Below are 15,497 nucleotides of genomic sequence, written 5' to 3'. Positions count from 1 at the left end.
ATATTTCTGAAAATCATTTTTAATTAATTTGTAAAGTTAGTTGCTTTGAGGATATAAATATATCTATGTTTGTGCATATATATGTATATATAAATATATAAAATAAAAATTTAATCTGTATGTCTCAGTACTTACAAATAGAAAGCCCTCAATAAATAATAGGTATTATTTTGGTAACAATTGCTAATACAGACCAGTGAATCTTAAACCTGAGTACACATTAGGATCATCTGGAGAGCTTGAAAAAGAGAGAGTGGCAGACAGACACACACACACACACACAGACACACACACACCCCACACACACAGAAAGAGAGAGGATATGAGAATGATTAGAAATAATATCTAGGCTCCATTTCAAGGCAGTTAAATTAGATACTCAAGTGTGAGAGCAATGTTAAACATCTTTAAACCCTCCCCCAGGTCCTTCTAAAGTGCCTTCAGGCTCAGGGGCCACTGATTAGACTCACGTATTAGCTATGCCAAGCATGTATTAGAAAGTACAGAAGAGTGTTAGTTACTGACTTTACCTTCTGGCTCACTCATTTCTCATGATCCTCTGTGGGGCAGTTGGAGCACCTTCTATTTGACTACTTATCAATCCTTGTACCTTAATCACTTAGCTCTTACCCAAGGCTTTCTTATCCAACCACACTCATTTCTATTACTTTATTAAAAATTATTGTGAGTTATATTAGCATGCAGACAATATCTGTAAAATATATATGTGCAGTCTAACGAATATGAAGCCATCAATCATGTAACCACCCTGTGGATCCAAAACAGGATAGAACCAACATTGCTGGTGTCCCACTTTCTCTTCCTAATGGCAGCTCACCCTCTTATCCCCTAGCAGTACTACCATACTGACTTCCATGGTGGTAATTTCTTTGATTTTTTTTCTTTATTTACCACTTCTGTGTACATTTCTAAAAAAATATGGTTAGTGTTGCTTATTTTTGTATTTTATTTAAATGGGTTGATACTATATGTACTATTTTGTGCCTTGATTCTTTTGCTCAACATGAATTTGTAAGACTGAAAGTTGTTATTGAATATAGCTGTAGTCCACTTATTTCCTTACATAGATAATATTCTGGTCTATGAATAAGCCATCACTTATTTATGTAATTAACTTATTTATGGCTCTTTGGTTGATTTCTACTTTGGGGTCACTGTGTGTAATGACTCCATATGCACATTTCTCTAAAGCACTTAAGAGCAGAATTGCTGGGTTGTAGATTGTGCATATCTTTAACTCTACTAGATAATGTCAATTTTTCCCCCAAATTAGTTGTGCCGGTTTATATTGCTATCAGTAATGTTGCATTTCTTCTGGAGTCTCATTTCAGTTTCTTCGTGTGGTAATTTAAAAAACTGATTCTTAAAATTCTGAACTGAATATTTTTGTGTCTTAAATAGGAACATGAATGTAAATTGACTCAAGAAATTCTAGAATTGATTGACAGAGAGGTTGACCTTATGATGAGAGGAGTCAAAAATGATAACCTTGAAGGACTCAGAAAAAGAATTGCAACATTGTTTTTTCATTATATCAAAACACCTTTGTTTAATGCAGAAGTTGCAAGACACCTTAAGGTACTCAATTTTTTCCTGTATTGCTTTCTCAAAATTCTAAGATGTGAGATAGTAAATGGAAGACTATTCAAAGTTTGCTTTAACACTTTTCCTGGGATTCCATGTGGAAGACCATCTTATTGTGAAATCTCTTTTGAATGATTATTTTTTGTGTTGATGAATTAAACATATTCATTTCACTTCTGTGTCTGTTTCCAACCTTGAGTTCTTTCCTAATATCTGAACCAAATCTCTAGTTAAATATTGCACTATGTCGAATGTATCGTCGCCTCTCACACCTTCATGCTTTTGCACGTACTGTTGCTTCCACCTGGAATGCTGTCCGCCTTCTTCACCCAGCCAAGTCCGAATTCATTTCCTAAGACTCAATTCACATGTCCCTCCTTCATGAGGCCTTAGAGATCCTGCATCTCTGAGATTCTACATGCACCTGGTTTGTGTTCCCTTAGAATACTAATCACGTAGTTATAATTATTATTGAACAGCTCCATGTAGCTATCCTGAGAGAACTGCTCATGTAACATGTGTTTGAATTAAACTGTCTTCTCCAACTGTTTAGGTTTCAATAGGGCTTTTGCTCTCTGAAGCCAAAATAAATGCCTTATTGCCTTCTTACTGTACAAAATGGTTTACAATATTTTTAGGGGTAGTTTACTAAAGAATTCTAAATAGTGTTTTATTCCAATGATTATTTGTAGAGTTGTAATTTACTTAAGAAGCTGACTGAATATCTGTTTTGCTTTTTGACAATTATCTTAATAATTAATCAAAACTTATAAAAATGAAAATTATTTAATTTTTATAATTTTTATTTTTAAATGAATGTTTAAAATTTAATTGCTTTGGAAGAGAATATTAAAATATAACAAAAATTCAAGAGAAAAGCTTCCCATTTTATTGTTTTTTATTTAAATCAATGTTTCATTTGTCCAGGCTAACCTCTAGCTTTTTCTATAGACTTATTTAGTTTTTATGTTTGTAGTAATATAATAGAATTTTATATTCTATACATTCACACAACATTATACCATTTTATTCACTTTGTAAGTTACCTTTGGTATAATTCACTCTTTTTGGTGAGTTTTGACAAACTCAGAGAGTCATATAACCAATAGCACAATCAAGACTAAAGAAGTCTTATTACCTTCCCAAATTCCCTCATGCTGCTACCTGTAGTCAATCTTTTCCTTGGCCCCCTAACCTTTGGTACTGATCTGCATTTTGGTTTTATAGTTTTACCTAAGCCAGAATGTCCTATAAGTGAAACAACATGTAGTCTTTTGACATTGGCTTCCTTTATTTAGCATATTGCATTTGAAATTTACCTATGGTTTTTAGTATATCAGTAGTTTGTATTTTTCTTGCCTGGATGTACCAGAGTTTATTCACAGTTGTAGAACATTGAGTTGTTTAGAGTTTTGTGGTTTTGTAAATAAAGTCACTACAAACACTTGATTATGAATTTTTATGTAAATGAATTGTTTGGAGTTAAATGCCTAGAAAGTGGGATTTTTTGAATCATATGGTAAATGCATATGTACTTTTATAAGACACTGACAAGCATTTTTTCTAAACTGGCTGTACAATATTGTATTCCCATCTCAATGTATGAGAGTTCCAGTTGTTCTGTCTCTTTGTCACCACTTGGTATTGTCAAGTTTAATTTTAATTTTATTTTAATAGATGTGAAGTAGTATCCCATTATTTCTTAATCTCCATTTTCCTAATGACTAATAAACATCTTTTTACTCACTTTTTTGCCATACATATATCTTTTTGGTGAGCTGTTTGCATATATCTTGTGCTACTACCCCCACCTTTTTTTAAGTTGGGCTACTTATTTTCTCATTTATTGAATTCTGAAAATTCTTTGTATATTTCACATACAAGCCATTTGTAAGATATATGATTTGTAAATACCTCCTTTTAGTTTGTGGGGTGGCTTTTCATTCTCTACACAATATCTTTAACAGAGCATAAGTGATTTTGATGAAGTTGAATTTATCCATTTTTTAAATGGATCATGCTTTTGGTGTTTGCTTTGTATTACTAAATCTTTTTGGAAGAATTAATATTGTTAAAATGTCCATACTACCCAAACTGACCTACAGATTTAGTGCAATCCCTTTCAAAATTCCAATGGCATTGTTCACAGAAAAGATTCTTAGTAGCCAAAACAATCTTGAGAAAGAACAACAAAATTAGAGGCATGATGCTTTCTGATTTAAAACTATATTTCAAAGCTTTAATAATTAAAACAGTATGGTATTGCCTTAAAAAGAGACATACAGATCAATGATACAGACTAGCCAGAAAAAAACATACACATATAAGGTCAACTAATATTTGACATAGAAGCCAAGAACACAATGGAGAAAGCATAGTCTCTTCAATAAATGAGATTAAGAAAACTTGATAACCACATTTAAAAAATGAAATTAGATCCTTATATCCCTCCACATACAAAAATCAACTCACAATGGGTTAATGACTTAAATGTAGGACCTGAAACGGTAAATCTACTGGAAGGAAACAGGGAAAATGTTTTTTGACATTGGTTTGACAATGATTTTTTAGTCATGACACCAAAAGCAAAGGCAGCAAAAGCAAAATCAGACAAATGAGATTGCATCAAACTAAAAAGCACAGTAAAAGAAACCATCAACAAAGTGAAAGGCAACCCATGAAATAGGAGAAAATATTTGCAAACCATATATCTGGTGAGTTAATATCCCAACCGCCCCCCCTCCCCCCCCCGCCCCCAAAGGGAGCTTTTACAACTCAGTAGCAAAACAATTTTAACCCACTTTGAAATGAGCAAAGGACCTTAAGAGACGTTTCCCAAAGAGTAGAGAAATGACCACCATGCACATGAAAAGTGCTCAGTCATCAGGGAAATGCAAATCAAAACTGCAAAATGATAAAGACAAAAGATAAGTTTTGACAAGGATGTAGAGAAAAGGGAATTCTTGTGCACTATCGGTGAACGTGTAAATTGGTACCGACATTATGGAAAACAGAATGGAGTTTTCTCAAAAAAATAAAAATAGAACTACCATATGATACAGAGTTTCAAATCTTGAAAATTGAGCCTATCCAAATTTATTGTTAAACTCAATGAATAAGAACAAATGGTTTAGTGAGCTTTTACTTATATGTTAATCTAGTTGCCTGTAAGATTAATTAGTGTAGCATAACACCAAAACTCTAAATTCTTCTTAAAAATAAGTGCCAAAGTACTTGGAAGGTTTTCTTACTGTTTTGCAACCCAAAGTCTTGACTTACTAATTTTCTTTCAGTCAATTAATTTTCTATGTGATTTTACTACATCTATCCAAGGATTGATGAATAATACAGATTTTTAATATTTTGGCAGGATAAATGAATACTACTTGAAGTTTAAATTTTGTATAGAATAGGAAGTTAAAGGGAAAGTATGACTTTAAAAATTAACCAACTTTTGCCCAGCCGGTGTGGCTCAGTAGGTTGAGCTTTGGCCTATGCACCAGAAGGTCACTGGTTCAACTCCTGGTCAGGTCAGGGCGCGTCCCTGGGCTGTGGGCTCGATGCCCAGTAGGGAGTGTGCAGGAGGCTGCCAATCATGTTTCTCTCTCTCTTGAGGAGGAATATAGGGGGCAACCTGGGAGGGAGGGGGGCGGGAGCTAGCAATCTGAATCTGTGCCAGTGACTGGTGACCTAGTGCACATTTTGTTAGCCTATAATTAAGTCACTGCCCCTTCCTTAGGCAATAATCTGTTTTCCTAAATACTCCCAGTTTACAAGGGCCATAAACAAGAATTTAACAGCTTAGCTAGAGGGGAGGTCACTAGCACCACCCAGGCCAGGCCTTTAGCTGTAATCTTACTTCCCCATTCTAACTGACTCAGGAGGGGCTGTGAAAGCTGGGAAGTAAGGAAACAAAGAATTGAGAAATATATATATAAGGAACTAGAGGCCAGGTGCATGAATTTGTGCCCCAGTGGGGTCCCTCAGTCTGGCCTGGGGGATAGGACTGAAGCCGGATCTCTGACATCTCCTGAGGGATCCTGGATTGCGAGAGGGCACAGACCAGGCTGAGGGGCCCCACTGGTGCATGATCGGGGTCGAGGAGGGACGCAGGAGGTTGGCCAGCCAGGGAGGGAGCACGGGAGGGTTACAGCATATGTCTGGCCCATCTTGCTCAGTCCCAATAGGCCGGACCCCAGCAACAAGCTAACCTACTGGTCAGAGCATCTGCCCCCTGGTGGTCAGTGCATGTCATAGCGAGCGGTTAGTGGCATTAGCATATCATTAGCATATTATGTTTTGATTGGTTGAATGGACGACCAGACACTTAGCATATTAGGCTTTTATTATATAGGATAATCTCACTGTAAAGTTGTTCAGGCTTTGGATCTTCGAATCCCCTGAGCCAGCAACACTGCTTTAAATAAAGGGTTTTTCCTGAACCTCCGGTACTCCTTGTGTATTTTCTGGTTGCCTGGTAAATTCTGCAACACTCCCTCCCTCTCCCTTTCTCTCTGTGAAATCAAGAAAAACTTATTTTTAAAAAAATTAACCAACTTTTTTTATCTCTCTAAGATGTTAGCCCTCCGTGCTTCTGTTGGGTGGTATTTGACTTGGCTTTTATTTACATCTTTCTCTTGCTCTCTCTATATAAATTTAAATATATGTATATATTTTTATTATTTAGGTCCCTCAAGACCCACTGAAATTTTATAAGAAGATTTACTTTTGCCACAGTTGCCAGCTCTACTTACCGTCCACGGAGTTCGCTATCTCATCCACTGCACACCGCATATACCGGTGTCGTAACTGTATTAGCCTTGACAATGAGACTCGACAACGGGAATCATTTTTGAAGTACAAATATTTACTTAAGCGGCTCTACTATTCAGAGGTTAATTATGATGATGATTCTAAAATTGCTTTCCTGATACAGGTATGATCAGTGAGAGTTGCCAATATTAGATGAAAGTTTACAGACAAGATTCCTGCTTTTCCACCTAAACTTTTAAAAATAATGGATTTTACCTCCTGTGCTTATACTTTCTGAAGCTTGCTCTTCTGGCACGTCTACATTTATATATGTAGACTTCTTGATAAAAAGTTGCTTCAAGAGTTTTAGCTAGTATGGTTTAAATTAAAAAAATGTTTTTAAAGTTATTTCATTTCCCCCTTCTCTCTTTTTTTCATTAAAACAAAAAAAATCTTTTTAACAACACTAAGAAGATTGCTTTTTTAAATTTTAATTTCCTCATTTGTAAAATGGGAATAAAATGACGGACAGTAACCCTGAGGACAAGATGATAGTTACTCATACATTTTGAAAAGGACTTGCCATATAAATGTAAGGTAAAATTAGCATACTGGAAGGAATATATATAGCTTAGTCTAGGTCAGTGATGGCGAACCTTTTGAGCTCGGCGTGTCAGCATTTTGAAAAACCCTAACTTAACTCTGGTGCCGTGTCACATATAGAAATCTTTTGATATTTGCAACCATAGTAAAACAAAGATTTATATTTTTGATATTTATTTTATATATTTAAATGCCATTTAACAAAGAAAAATCAACCAAAAAAATGAGTTCGCGTGTCACCTCTGACACGTGTGTCATAGGTTCGTCATCACTGGTCTAGGTCAAAGGTACGGTCATGAATGTGAGACTGATAAGCTAATTTGGTCAGAATGAACAAATGTTTAGTGAAAAATAAGGAGCAATATGCCACGGAAAACCTCACTAATAGTATTGCTCTTTCAAAAATATACTCAATATAATTTAATTATTTCCTTAGGTAATATAATAATCGTAAGCAATTTTTATGTTTATAAGAAAACATTTTTCAACTTATGTTGACCTGCAGCTGCAAGATATTCAGTACCTGGTAGAGAACATCTGGGCGGCCCAGTCAGCACTGAGTGCCTGGAATGACCTCAACGATCTGGTCCTGGTCCGGTGGGACAAGGCCGTGGAGTGGTCCCCCTGGAACTGCATTCTCCTCACCAAAGATGAAGCTGCTGCTCATCTCAAGCTAACTAGTATTGAAGTGGTAAGCAAGTTGCATTTTACTGGGAGAATTAATTTAATCATTGGAATTATTAGAGATAACTTGACTGTATTACAACATTCCATGCATGCCCTGGAATGATTAGAACATAGGCCACCAGACTGCAGAGTCTTGGGTTTGATTCCCCATCAAGGGCGTGTACCTTGGTTTCAGGTTTGATCTCCAGCCCTGGTCCAGGTGAGAGTGGGAAGGCAACCAATCGATATGTCTCTCTCATGTCAATGTTTCTCTCTCTCTCCCTCCACTTTTCCGATCAACCAAAGGACTTGTATGCATACATATAAGCCAAACCAATGGACACAGACAACAGGGGGATGAGAGCATGAGTGTGTGTGTGTGGGGGGAGGTTGGGGGTTAATGGGGGGGATGAGGACACATTTGTAATACCTTAACCAATAAAGAAATTAAAGATTAAAAAAATAATGGAAAAAATATCCTCACGTGAGGATTTAAAAAACCACATTCCCTGCATAATTTAAATACTTCCATTGAGTTAAGAAACAGAGAACCCATTGGATAACAAAAATTGTGGATGGTATGTGTGACAGATTAAAATTAAAGGGAAGCTAAGGCGAGAATAAAAGAGAATGGAAGGTGAGAATGAAAGACCCGAAGGTTTGTACAAGTACCTAAACATGATACTACTCCCATCTAATAATAGCAAGTTCAAGCACAATCTCTCCACAAGGGCAGAGATTTTGTTTAGCTTATTAGTGTCTGTATCTCTAATACCTACCGCACTGCCTGTCACAGATTAGGGTTTAATAAGTATTTGTTGGGTGAATAGATGAATATTACCGCTAGATAGATGTTATAGAACTCAAAATCTGCCCTTTGATTAATCATCACAAGCCTACTTAAAAGCACACTAAATTGTCAAATAAATTTTGTTCATAATTTTGTGCTCAAAATGGAAATCATCATACTGATGGGGTGTAGTTTTTAGGCTCCATTTTTTATTTGCTTCCAACTAACTAGGAATGGAGAAAGCACGTTAAATATTAAATACCACTTAATTTCAGTAACTTACAAGATGTAATTTCTAAAGCTTGTTGATGAATGAATTTGAGGAGTCCCCAATGAGTTCCCAGAGAGCTTTATTTACACTAAGCAAGCCCAGGACTCCTACTGCTGCAACTGACTTCTGCTGATTAAGTTGATGTATTCAATTCCATGTAAGATGCCAGCTAAGAGAAACTAAAGAAATGACTTCAAATGTAAGTCGTTTTGGATGATGCTGTTCCCGGCCTGTGTTTTTATTGGGGAGAGGGGAGGTGTAATGGGGAGAAACTAGTTAAAATTTCAGCTTTTTTGGAATAACTTTCCCGGAGAAGCCAGGCTAAAATAAATTTTACTTTAGCTCTGGAAAGAAAGAGCAGCAAGAAATTTTGAAGGTGTGTTATGTGTTGTATTTAGTAAACTCAGCTGCCTCCTAAATACTTAATCACTGGAAGCATAGCCAATACTAGCAAACGCATTTCATCTAGCACCGCAGTGGGACTGGCGTGCATTCCCAGTGCTGACATTCCACCGCTTCTTCAATTAATCCATACAGCTCCCCTTGTGTATTTAATCAAATTACTGCAGAATCAAATTAAGTTCTGCCCCCATTCAGGATGCCGAGCCTACTGAATTTCTGTAAAATAGAGCTAAGGTTTACAACCAGACAAACTCCAGAAAAAAAATTACCTTCTTGATGGTTTGGGGCTGATGTAATCTTTTAAGGTATTAATATTCAGCCTGGTGTAATCATTTGAGTATTAATATTCAACCTAGTTAAAGAGTAATTTGTTGCTCTGGCGATGTACTCAGTGGTTAGAGCATTGGCCCACCTACTGAAGGGTCACAGGTTTGATGCCTGGTCAAAGGCACGTACCTGTGTTGCAGGTTCGATCCCTGGCCCTCAGTTGGGCCCCACGCAGGAGGCAAACCAAGTGATGTGTTTCTCTCACACCAATGTTTTTTTCTCTCCTCTCTCCGTCTCTCATCTCCCCCACCCACCCTCCCGGCCCCCAGCCCTTCCACCCTCTCTAAAAATCAATGGAAGAAATATCCTCAGGTGAGGATTAACAAAAACAAATAAAAAAAGAATCATTTGTCTTGCAGCTAGTTAAAGTATTTCCAGATTTTCCATAATGCACTGATAGTTGCTTTCTCAGTGAACTAAAAAAAAAAATACTCAGAAGTTAAAGATTGACTCCCTGTAATCATGACACAAGTTATAGGAAAAGCATGGAAAAAAGCTTCTCTTCTTTAAACTGTAAAAGGCAGATCAGTTTCTCATGGTGTGCACATTGGCCAAAGCAGAACAACAGTGGATTTAGAGTCATCAGGCCTGGCCCAGTATTTCCCATTCCTGTCACTAATGATTTAAAGGGCAGTAAGACCTGCCCCCTCTGCTTCATACTTTTTTATAAAGGCACCTAAACGCATGGACTCGGTGCAGAGGACCAGAGCAGCCTGACTTGAATTCAGGCTCTGTCATTCATGAGCTGAGAAAAGTGGGGCAAGGTTGTTAATGTCTTGGTGTTCTGGTTTTCTCATTAATAAAAAGGGAATAATATAATAAGGGGGTGATAGGTGTTGGATATCTTTTTATATTATTCTTTAAGAGCTGCTTATTATTTCTTCAATTGTATATACTATCATATGCTTATCTCATCTTTAAGGATTACATTTTGGATCTATAAAGGTACTTTGAAAATGTAGGAAGCCCTGTGTATGGATAATTTAATGCTGCATAACAGAAATGTGTTAATTTTTCTTTAATAAATATGAGCTAAGAGGTGATGGAACAAAGTTAGATTAGTGAGAAGGATTCCTATTTTGACCTGTTAAATTTGTCTGTGGAGAGGAAGCTTAAAAATAAGCCCAGGATACTCCTGCCTAGTGCATATTCTTTGGCTCCTTTTCTCTAGGGCTTTCTTTACTTTTGATTGACACTAGGGAGGGATCTTTACTGACGGGCTGTTTTACTCTCAAAAAACAGGTGGTAAGAGAAGGTACAGGTAGTAGCCATCACTTGGTCGAAAAGAAGGGAGAATCAGGAAAAGCTGGCAGGTTAAAGGTCATAGGAGCTGAGCCCTGAAAGATGATAGTCACAGTGGTGAAAAATGTACCCTGAGCTCAGAGAAATTATAAGCAAAGGTAGCGAGGCATGAAAGTGTTTTTACTTGGCTAAATATAACTGTGACATTTCATAGAATTTGTTTTTTTTTTTTCAGGGATATGAACCCTTGTTCATTCACAAGATCAAACACAAGCATATCCTGGCTAAGAACTACTTTTCGCAGATTCCAGTCCTGGCTTCATTTATAGTTGATGATGCTGAAATAGGTGAAATCAGACAGAAATATCAGGAGGACACAAGCCCTAAGATTATAGAGCCCCAGATGCCCAGACCTTAGAAGACCCAGGAGGACTTGTTTGATGATCAGCATTTTGTCCACTGCAAATAGAATAATACAGAGGTCACACCGTATGGAAATAGAATTTGTTAAATTGGTTTTAATTGTTTTTCAAATAAAAGTATATTGAAATGTAAAACACATGGCTTTTGCTGGATATCCTGCATTTGCCTCTTTCGCTCTGCCTCCCGCCCTCCCTCTGTCTCTGCTTTGTGCCCTGGAGGCTGCATTGTGCACTACACCAACGAGTATGTCATGCCGTCTAGTGGCGTTGGTCAGTGGGAACCATCACAGGAAACCTGAGGTCTGAAAGAAAGGCAAAGATTGCGGTATTTATTCCCCTGGCTCCTCTCACCTGATTTTTGGTCTGTTGTCAGTGACTGCATTCAGCTACATGCTCTACAACTCTGAATTCTGGGACTCATTCTTGCTCTTTACATCCTCAGCTTATGGGTGGTAATGCCTTTCTTTTGTAGCTAGGTTTAAGGCGATTCACTTTTTAATTTTGCTTTCCTTAAATAGTAACAAGCAACGGAGGTGACTGGATTTTCTGGTTTTTTTTTATTCTGCCTTCACTCCCCTGCTTCTATTTATCCTAGGTATTTTTCAAGGTCAACCTAACTATATCTCATTCATTCATTTACTAATATATTTAACACATATTTTTTTAGTTTAATATGGACCGACTACTATGCCATGGGGCCACAATGTCCAATAAACTACGATTTATTCTTCAGGAACTTATGAAAACAGACAGACAAAGAGTAAAAATCTTTTTGTGTCTCCTTATCCAGAAAGTGATGTTGGGAATACTTCAGCTGTAGGATTGCAGAAAATTAGAGTGTATACGTAAAATATATGGGACACTGGCAGTGTTAAACATTTGTTAAATAAAGGATTAATGTTTGCTTGCTTTAAGTGTTACAACAGCATAATTTTCTTTATTATTTCATATGCAATATGTTGATGGGATACACACAGAATTTGGTTTGCCCTCCCATGATTAATCATTTTCTTAGTGGCCTACACGGTTATGAACTGTAGACTAGTCACATGGCACTGTGGGAATTTGTCCAAAAGCCATTGTATTCCAATTTGACCCAAGAGTCATCCCTTTTTCTGTTTCCTTTTATTCAGAAGAGACAGAATTCTGCTTTCCTGGGGTGAAGGTTCCAGGTATATAAAGTTCGTACAGCTACTGCTGATACTTTTAGCTCTGAAATTTACAGGTGTTCACGAGGTTATTATGAACTTTCAGTGGGACTTCCTTAGAAAAAAATCTTCCGGATTTCACAAGAGCTTTATCTGCAAATGGATTGCTCTGTCTCTCCTCCCACTCAGCTTGGCTTCCGGATAATGCTTGTGTTTGGCAGCTTCCAATGGTCTTCCTACCTGCATTTATCTTTTCCAAATTAGAGGCAGCTGGGCAATTTTAGGAAGACAACAACTCACTGATTCCCTCTTTTCTAATTTATTAAGTCAGTAATTCAAACTTCAGGAGATTGATTTGGCTTTGAAACAGAGAACTATACTAATTATGTGGTCTTAAACTTTTTAGGCTTTATTATTTTATAAATATTCTGTAACAATGTGAAGTTTTAAAAATACCAGTTATTAGAATAAAAAATATTATGTGTTGTGATAGCTCCATTCTTTTTACCTATTTTTAAATGGATGTGAACAAAACCATCTGGATTTGGTCTCCCATTCGAAGAAAGAAACCATTTAATTTATATTATACACAGCAGCAAGTGGCCAGGAAAAGACCCTGAAGTTGAAAAAATACTTAAGTTGCTTTTGAATAAAGAATAAAAAATTCTTATTTGCTAAACAAAAACCCCATTTGTTTTATGTTAACAGTGTTTTTGTAATTGTCTTGTAGTTTTAGCTTTACATTTAGTCCCTTGATCCATCTTGAGTATTTCTGTATATTATGTGAGACTAGAGGCCTGGTGCGGTGCACGACATTTGCGCAATTGGGGGGGCGGTGGTGTGGATCCCTCAGACAGGCCTGTGCCTTCTCGCAGTCCGGGACCCCTCGGGGGAATGTCTGACTGCCGGCTTAGGCCTGCTCTCCATGGAGGTAGGAGAGGCTCCCGTGGAAGCGGGAGAGGCAACTGCGGAGGCTAGAGAGGCTCCTGTGCCACTGTGCTTGCCAGCCGTGAGCCTGGTTTCTGGCTGAGTGGCGCTTCCCCTGTGGGAGTGCACTAACCACCAGGGGGCAGCTCCTGCATTGAACGTCTGCCCCCTGGTGGTCAGTGTACACCATAGCGACTGGTCATTCCACTGTTCAGTCGATTTGCATATTAGGGTTTTATTATATAGGATAGGCATTGATTACAGTTTCTTTTATCAATATGGATATTTAGTTGTTCTAGCACCATTTGTTTTATTTTTATTTTTTCAATGACATTTTATATTCACTACTAGAGGCCCAGTGGGGTCCCTCAGCCTGGCTTGTGGGGATTGGCCAAAACTGGCTCTCCAATATCCCCCGAGGGGTCCTGGATTGTAAGAGGGCAGTTCTCAGGTGATGCACCCCAGAATCGGGCTCCCTCCTCTCTGGGTCTGGGGTGCAGGTAAAGCAGATTCAGGGCTGACAGTGCCCCAGCAGCAACCTAACCCACAGCCAATTCCATGAGGAATCGGACTCCCTTCTCTACTGGTTGGAGCATTTGCCCCTGGTGGTCATTGCGAATCATAGCTACCAGGTGAACGGTCAGTTGGACAGCCACTGAGGCTTTTATATATAGAGACTAGAGGCCCAGTGCATGAAATCGTGTGTGTGTAGGATCCCTAGGCCTAGCCACTCTGTGATGCTGCCACCGCCCCAGGATGCTTTGCGATGCTGATGCTGCCCCCAGATGCCTCGTGATGCTGCTCACCGCTGCCCCAAGATGCTCTGCTCTGTGAAGCTGCCACCACCCCATGACACTCCGTGAAGCTGCTTGCCACCACCCCGGGATGCTCCGCGATGTTGCTGCTGCCCTGGGATGCTCCGTGATGCTGTGACCGCCCTGCGAGTCCAGTCCTCAGACCCACTCTACTGTCACCCAGTCTGGTTCTCGTGGTTCCCTGTTGGCCATCTAGCGATGGGAAGCTGCAGGCTGGAGGGAGGGACTGAGAGGTGGTCAATGCGCCTCATAGCGACTGGTCAATTGGTTGTTCTGATCATGATGCCTGGCCTTTTATTGTTATAGATTATTTTGTACTAGAGGCCCGGTGCACAAAAATTTGTGCACTCGGGGGGCAGGGGGGTCCCCCAGCCCGGCCTGTGCCCTTTCGCAGTCTGTGACCCCTCGGGAGATAACGACCTGCTGGCTTAGGCCTGCTCCTTGGTGGCAGAGGGCACGCCCAATCCCTAGGTGCAGCCCCTGGTCAGGCTCAGAGCAGGGCCGATTGGGGAGTTGGGGCGCCGCCCTGTCATGCACAGAGCAGGGCGGATTGGGAGGTTGCAATGCCACCCTCAGTCACGCTCAGGGTGGGGCCGATTGGGGGGTTGGGGCACCGCCCCCTGTCACACTCAAGGCAGGGTCGATGGGGAGGTTGCGGCGCCACCCCCTGTCACGCACAGAGCAGGGCCGATCAGGGGGTTGGGGCACTGCCCCCTGTCACTCACAGAGTAGGGCCAATCAGGGGGTTGGGGCGCTGCCCCCTGTCACTCATAGAGCAGGGTCGATCAGGGGGTTGGGGAGCTCCCCCCTGTCATGCACAGAGCAGGGCCCATCAGGGGGTTGAGGAGCTCCCCCCTGTCATGCACAGAGCAGGGCCGATCAGGGGGTTGAGGAGCTCCCCCCTGTCATGCACAGAGCAGGGCCGATCAGGGGGTTGAGGAGCTCCCCCCTGTCACTCACAGAGTAGGGCCGATAGGGGAGTTGGGGTACCGCCCCCTGTCACACACAGAGCAGGGCGGATCAGGGGGTTGGGGCGCTGCACCCTGTCACACTCAGGGCAGGGCCAATGGGGAGGTTATGGTTCTACCCTGTCACACACAGAGCAAGGCCCGTGGAGGGGGGTTGGGGCACCACCCTCTATCACCCACAGAGCAGGGCCGATCAGGGGGTTGGGGCGCTGCCACTGTCACACTCAGGGCAGGGCTGATGGAGAGGTTATGGCTCTACCCTGTCACACACACAGCAGGGCCCGTGCGGGGGGCGGGTTGGGGCGCTGCACCCTGTCACACACAGAGCCACAGGGCGATCAGGGGGTTGGGGCGCTGCCACTGTCACACTCAGGGCAGGGCCGATGGAGAGGTTATGGCTCTACCCTGTCACACACAGAGCCACAGGGCGATCAGGGGGTTGGGGAGCTCCCCCCTATCAGGCACAGAGCAGGGCTGATCAGGGGGTTGGGGCGCCTTCCCCTGTCACGAACAGAGCAGGGCGGATAGGGAGGTTGTGACCCCGCCCCCCGTCACTCAC

General features: G+C 40.5%; 1 protein-coding gene across 2 annotated transcripts in view; it reads left to right on the top strand.

The window, feature by feature from the left end:
* IQUB (IQ motif and ubiquitin domain containing) overlaps positions 1 to 11,488 on the top strand; it is a 78,382-nt gene extending 66,894 nt beyond the window's left edge. For both annotated transcript variants that reach the window (XM_070423819.1, XM_070423820.1), the window contains exons 10-13: positions 1,423 to 1,599; positions 6,293 to 6,541; positions 7,466 to 7,651; positions 10,894 to 11,488. In XM_070423819.1, the coding sequence (XP_070279920.1) occupies positions 1,423 to 1,599; positions 6,293 to 6,541; positions 7,466 to 7,651; positions 10,894 to 11,076 (795 nt within the window). In that variant the 3' untranslated portion in view covers positions 11,077 to 11,488. The remainder of the gene's footprint in view (positions 1 to 1,422; positions 1,600 to 6,292; positions 6,542 to 7,465; positions 7,652 to 10,893) is intronic.
* The last annotated feature ends 4,009 nt before the right edge of the window (positions 11,489 to 15,497 follow it).

The sequence above is a fragment of the Myotis yumanensis genome, unplaced genomic scaffold, assembly GCF_028538775.1.
Source record: "Myotis yumanensis isolate MYYU_CA2020_CCGP unplaced genomic scaffold, mMyoYum1.0.hap1 SCAF_9, whole genome shotgun sequence".
NCBI lineage: Eukaryota > Metazoa > Chordata > Mammalia > Chiroptera > Vespertilionidae > Myotis > Myotis yumanensis.
The sequence above is the reverse complement of the archived record's forward strand: the minus strand, read 5'-3'. Positions and strand labels throughout refer to the sequence as shown.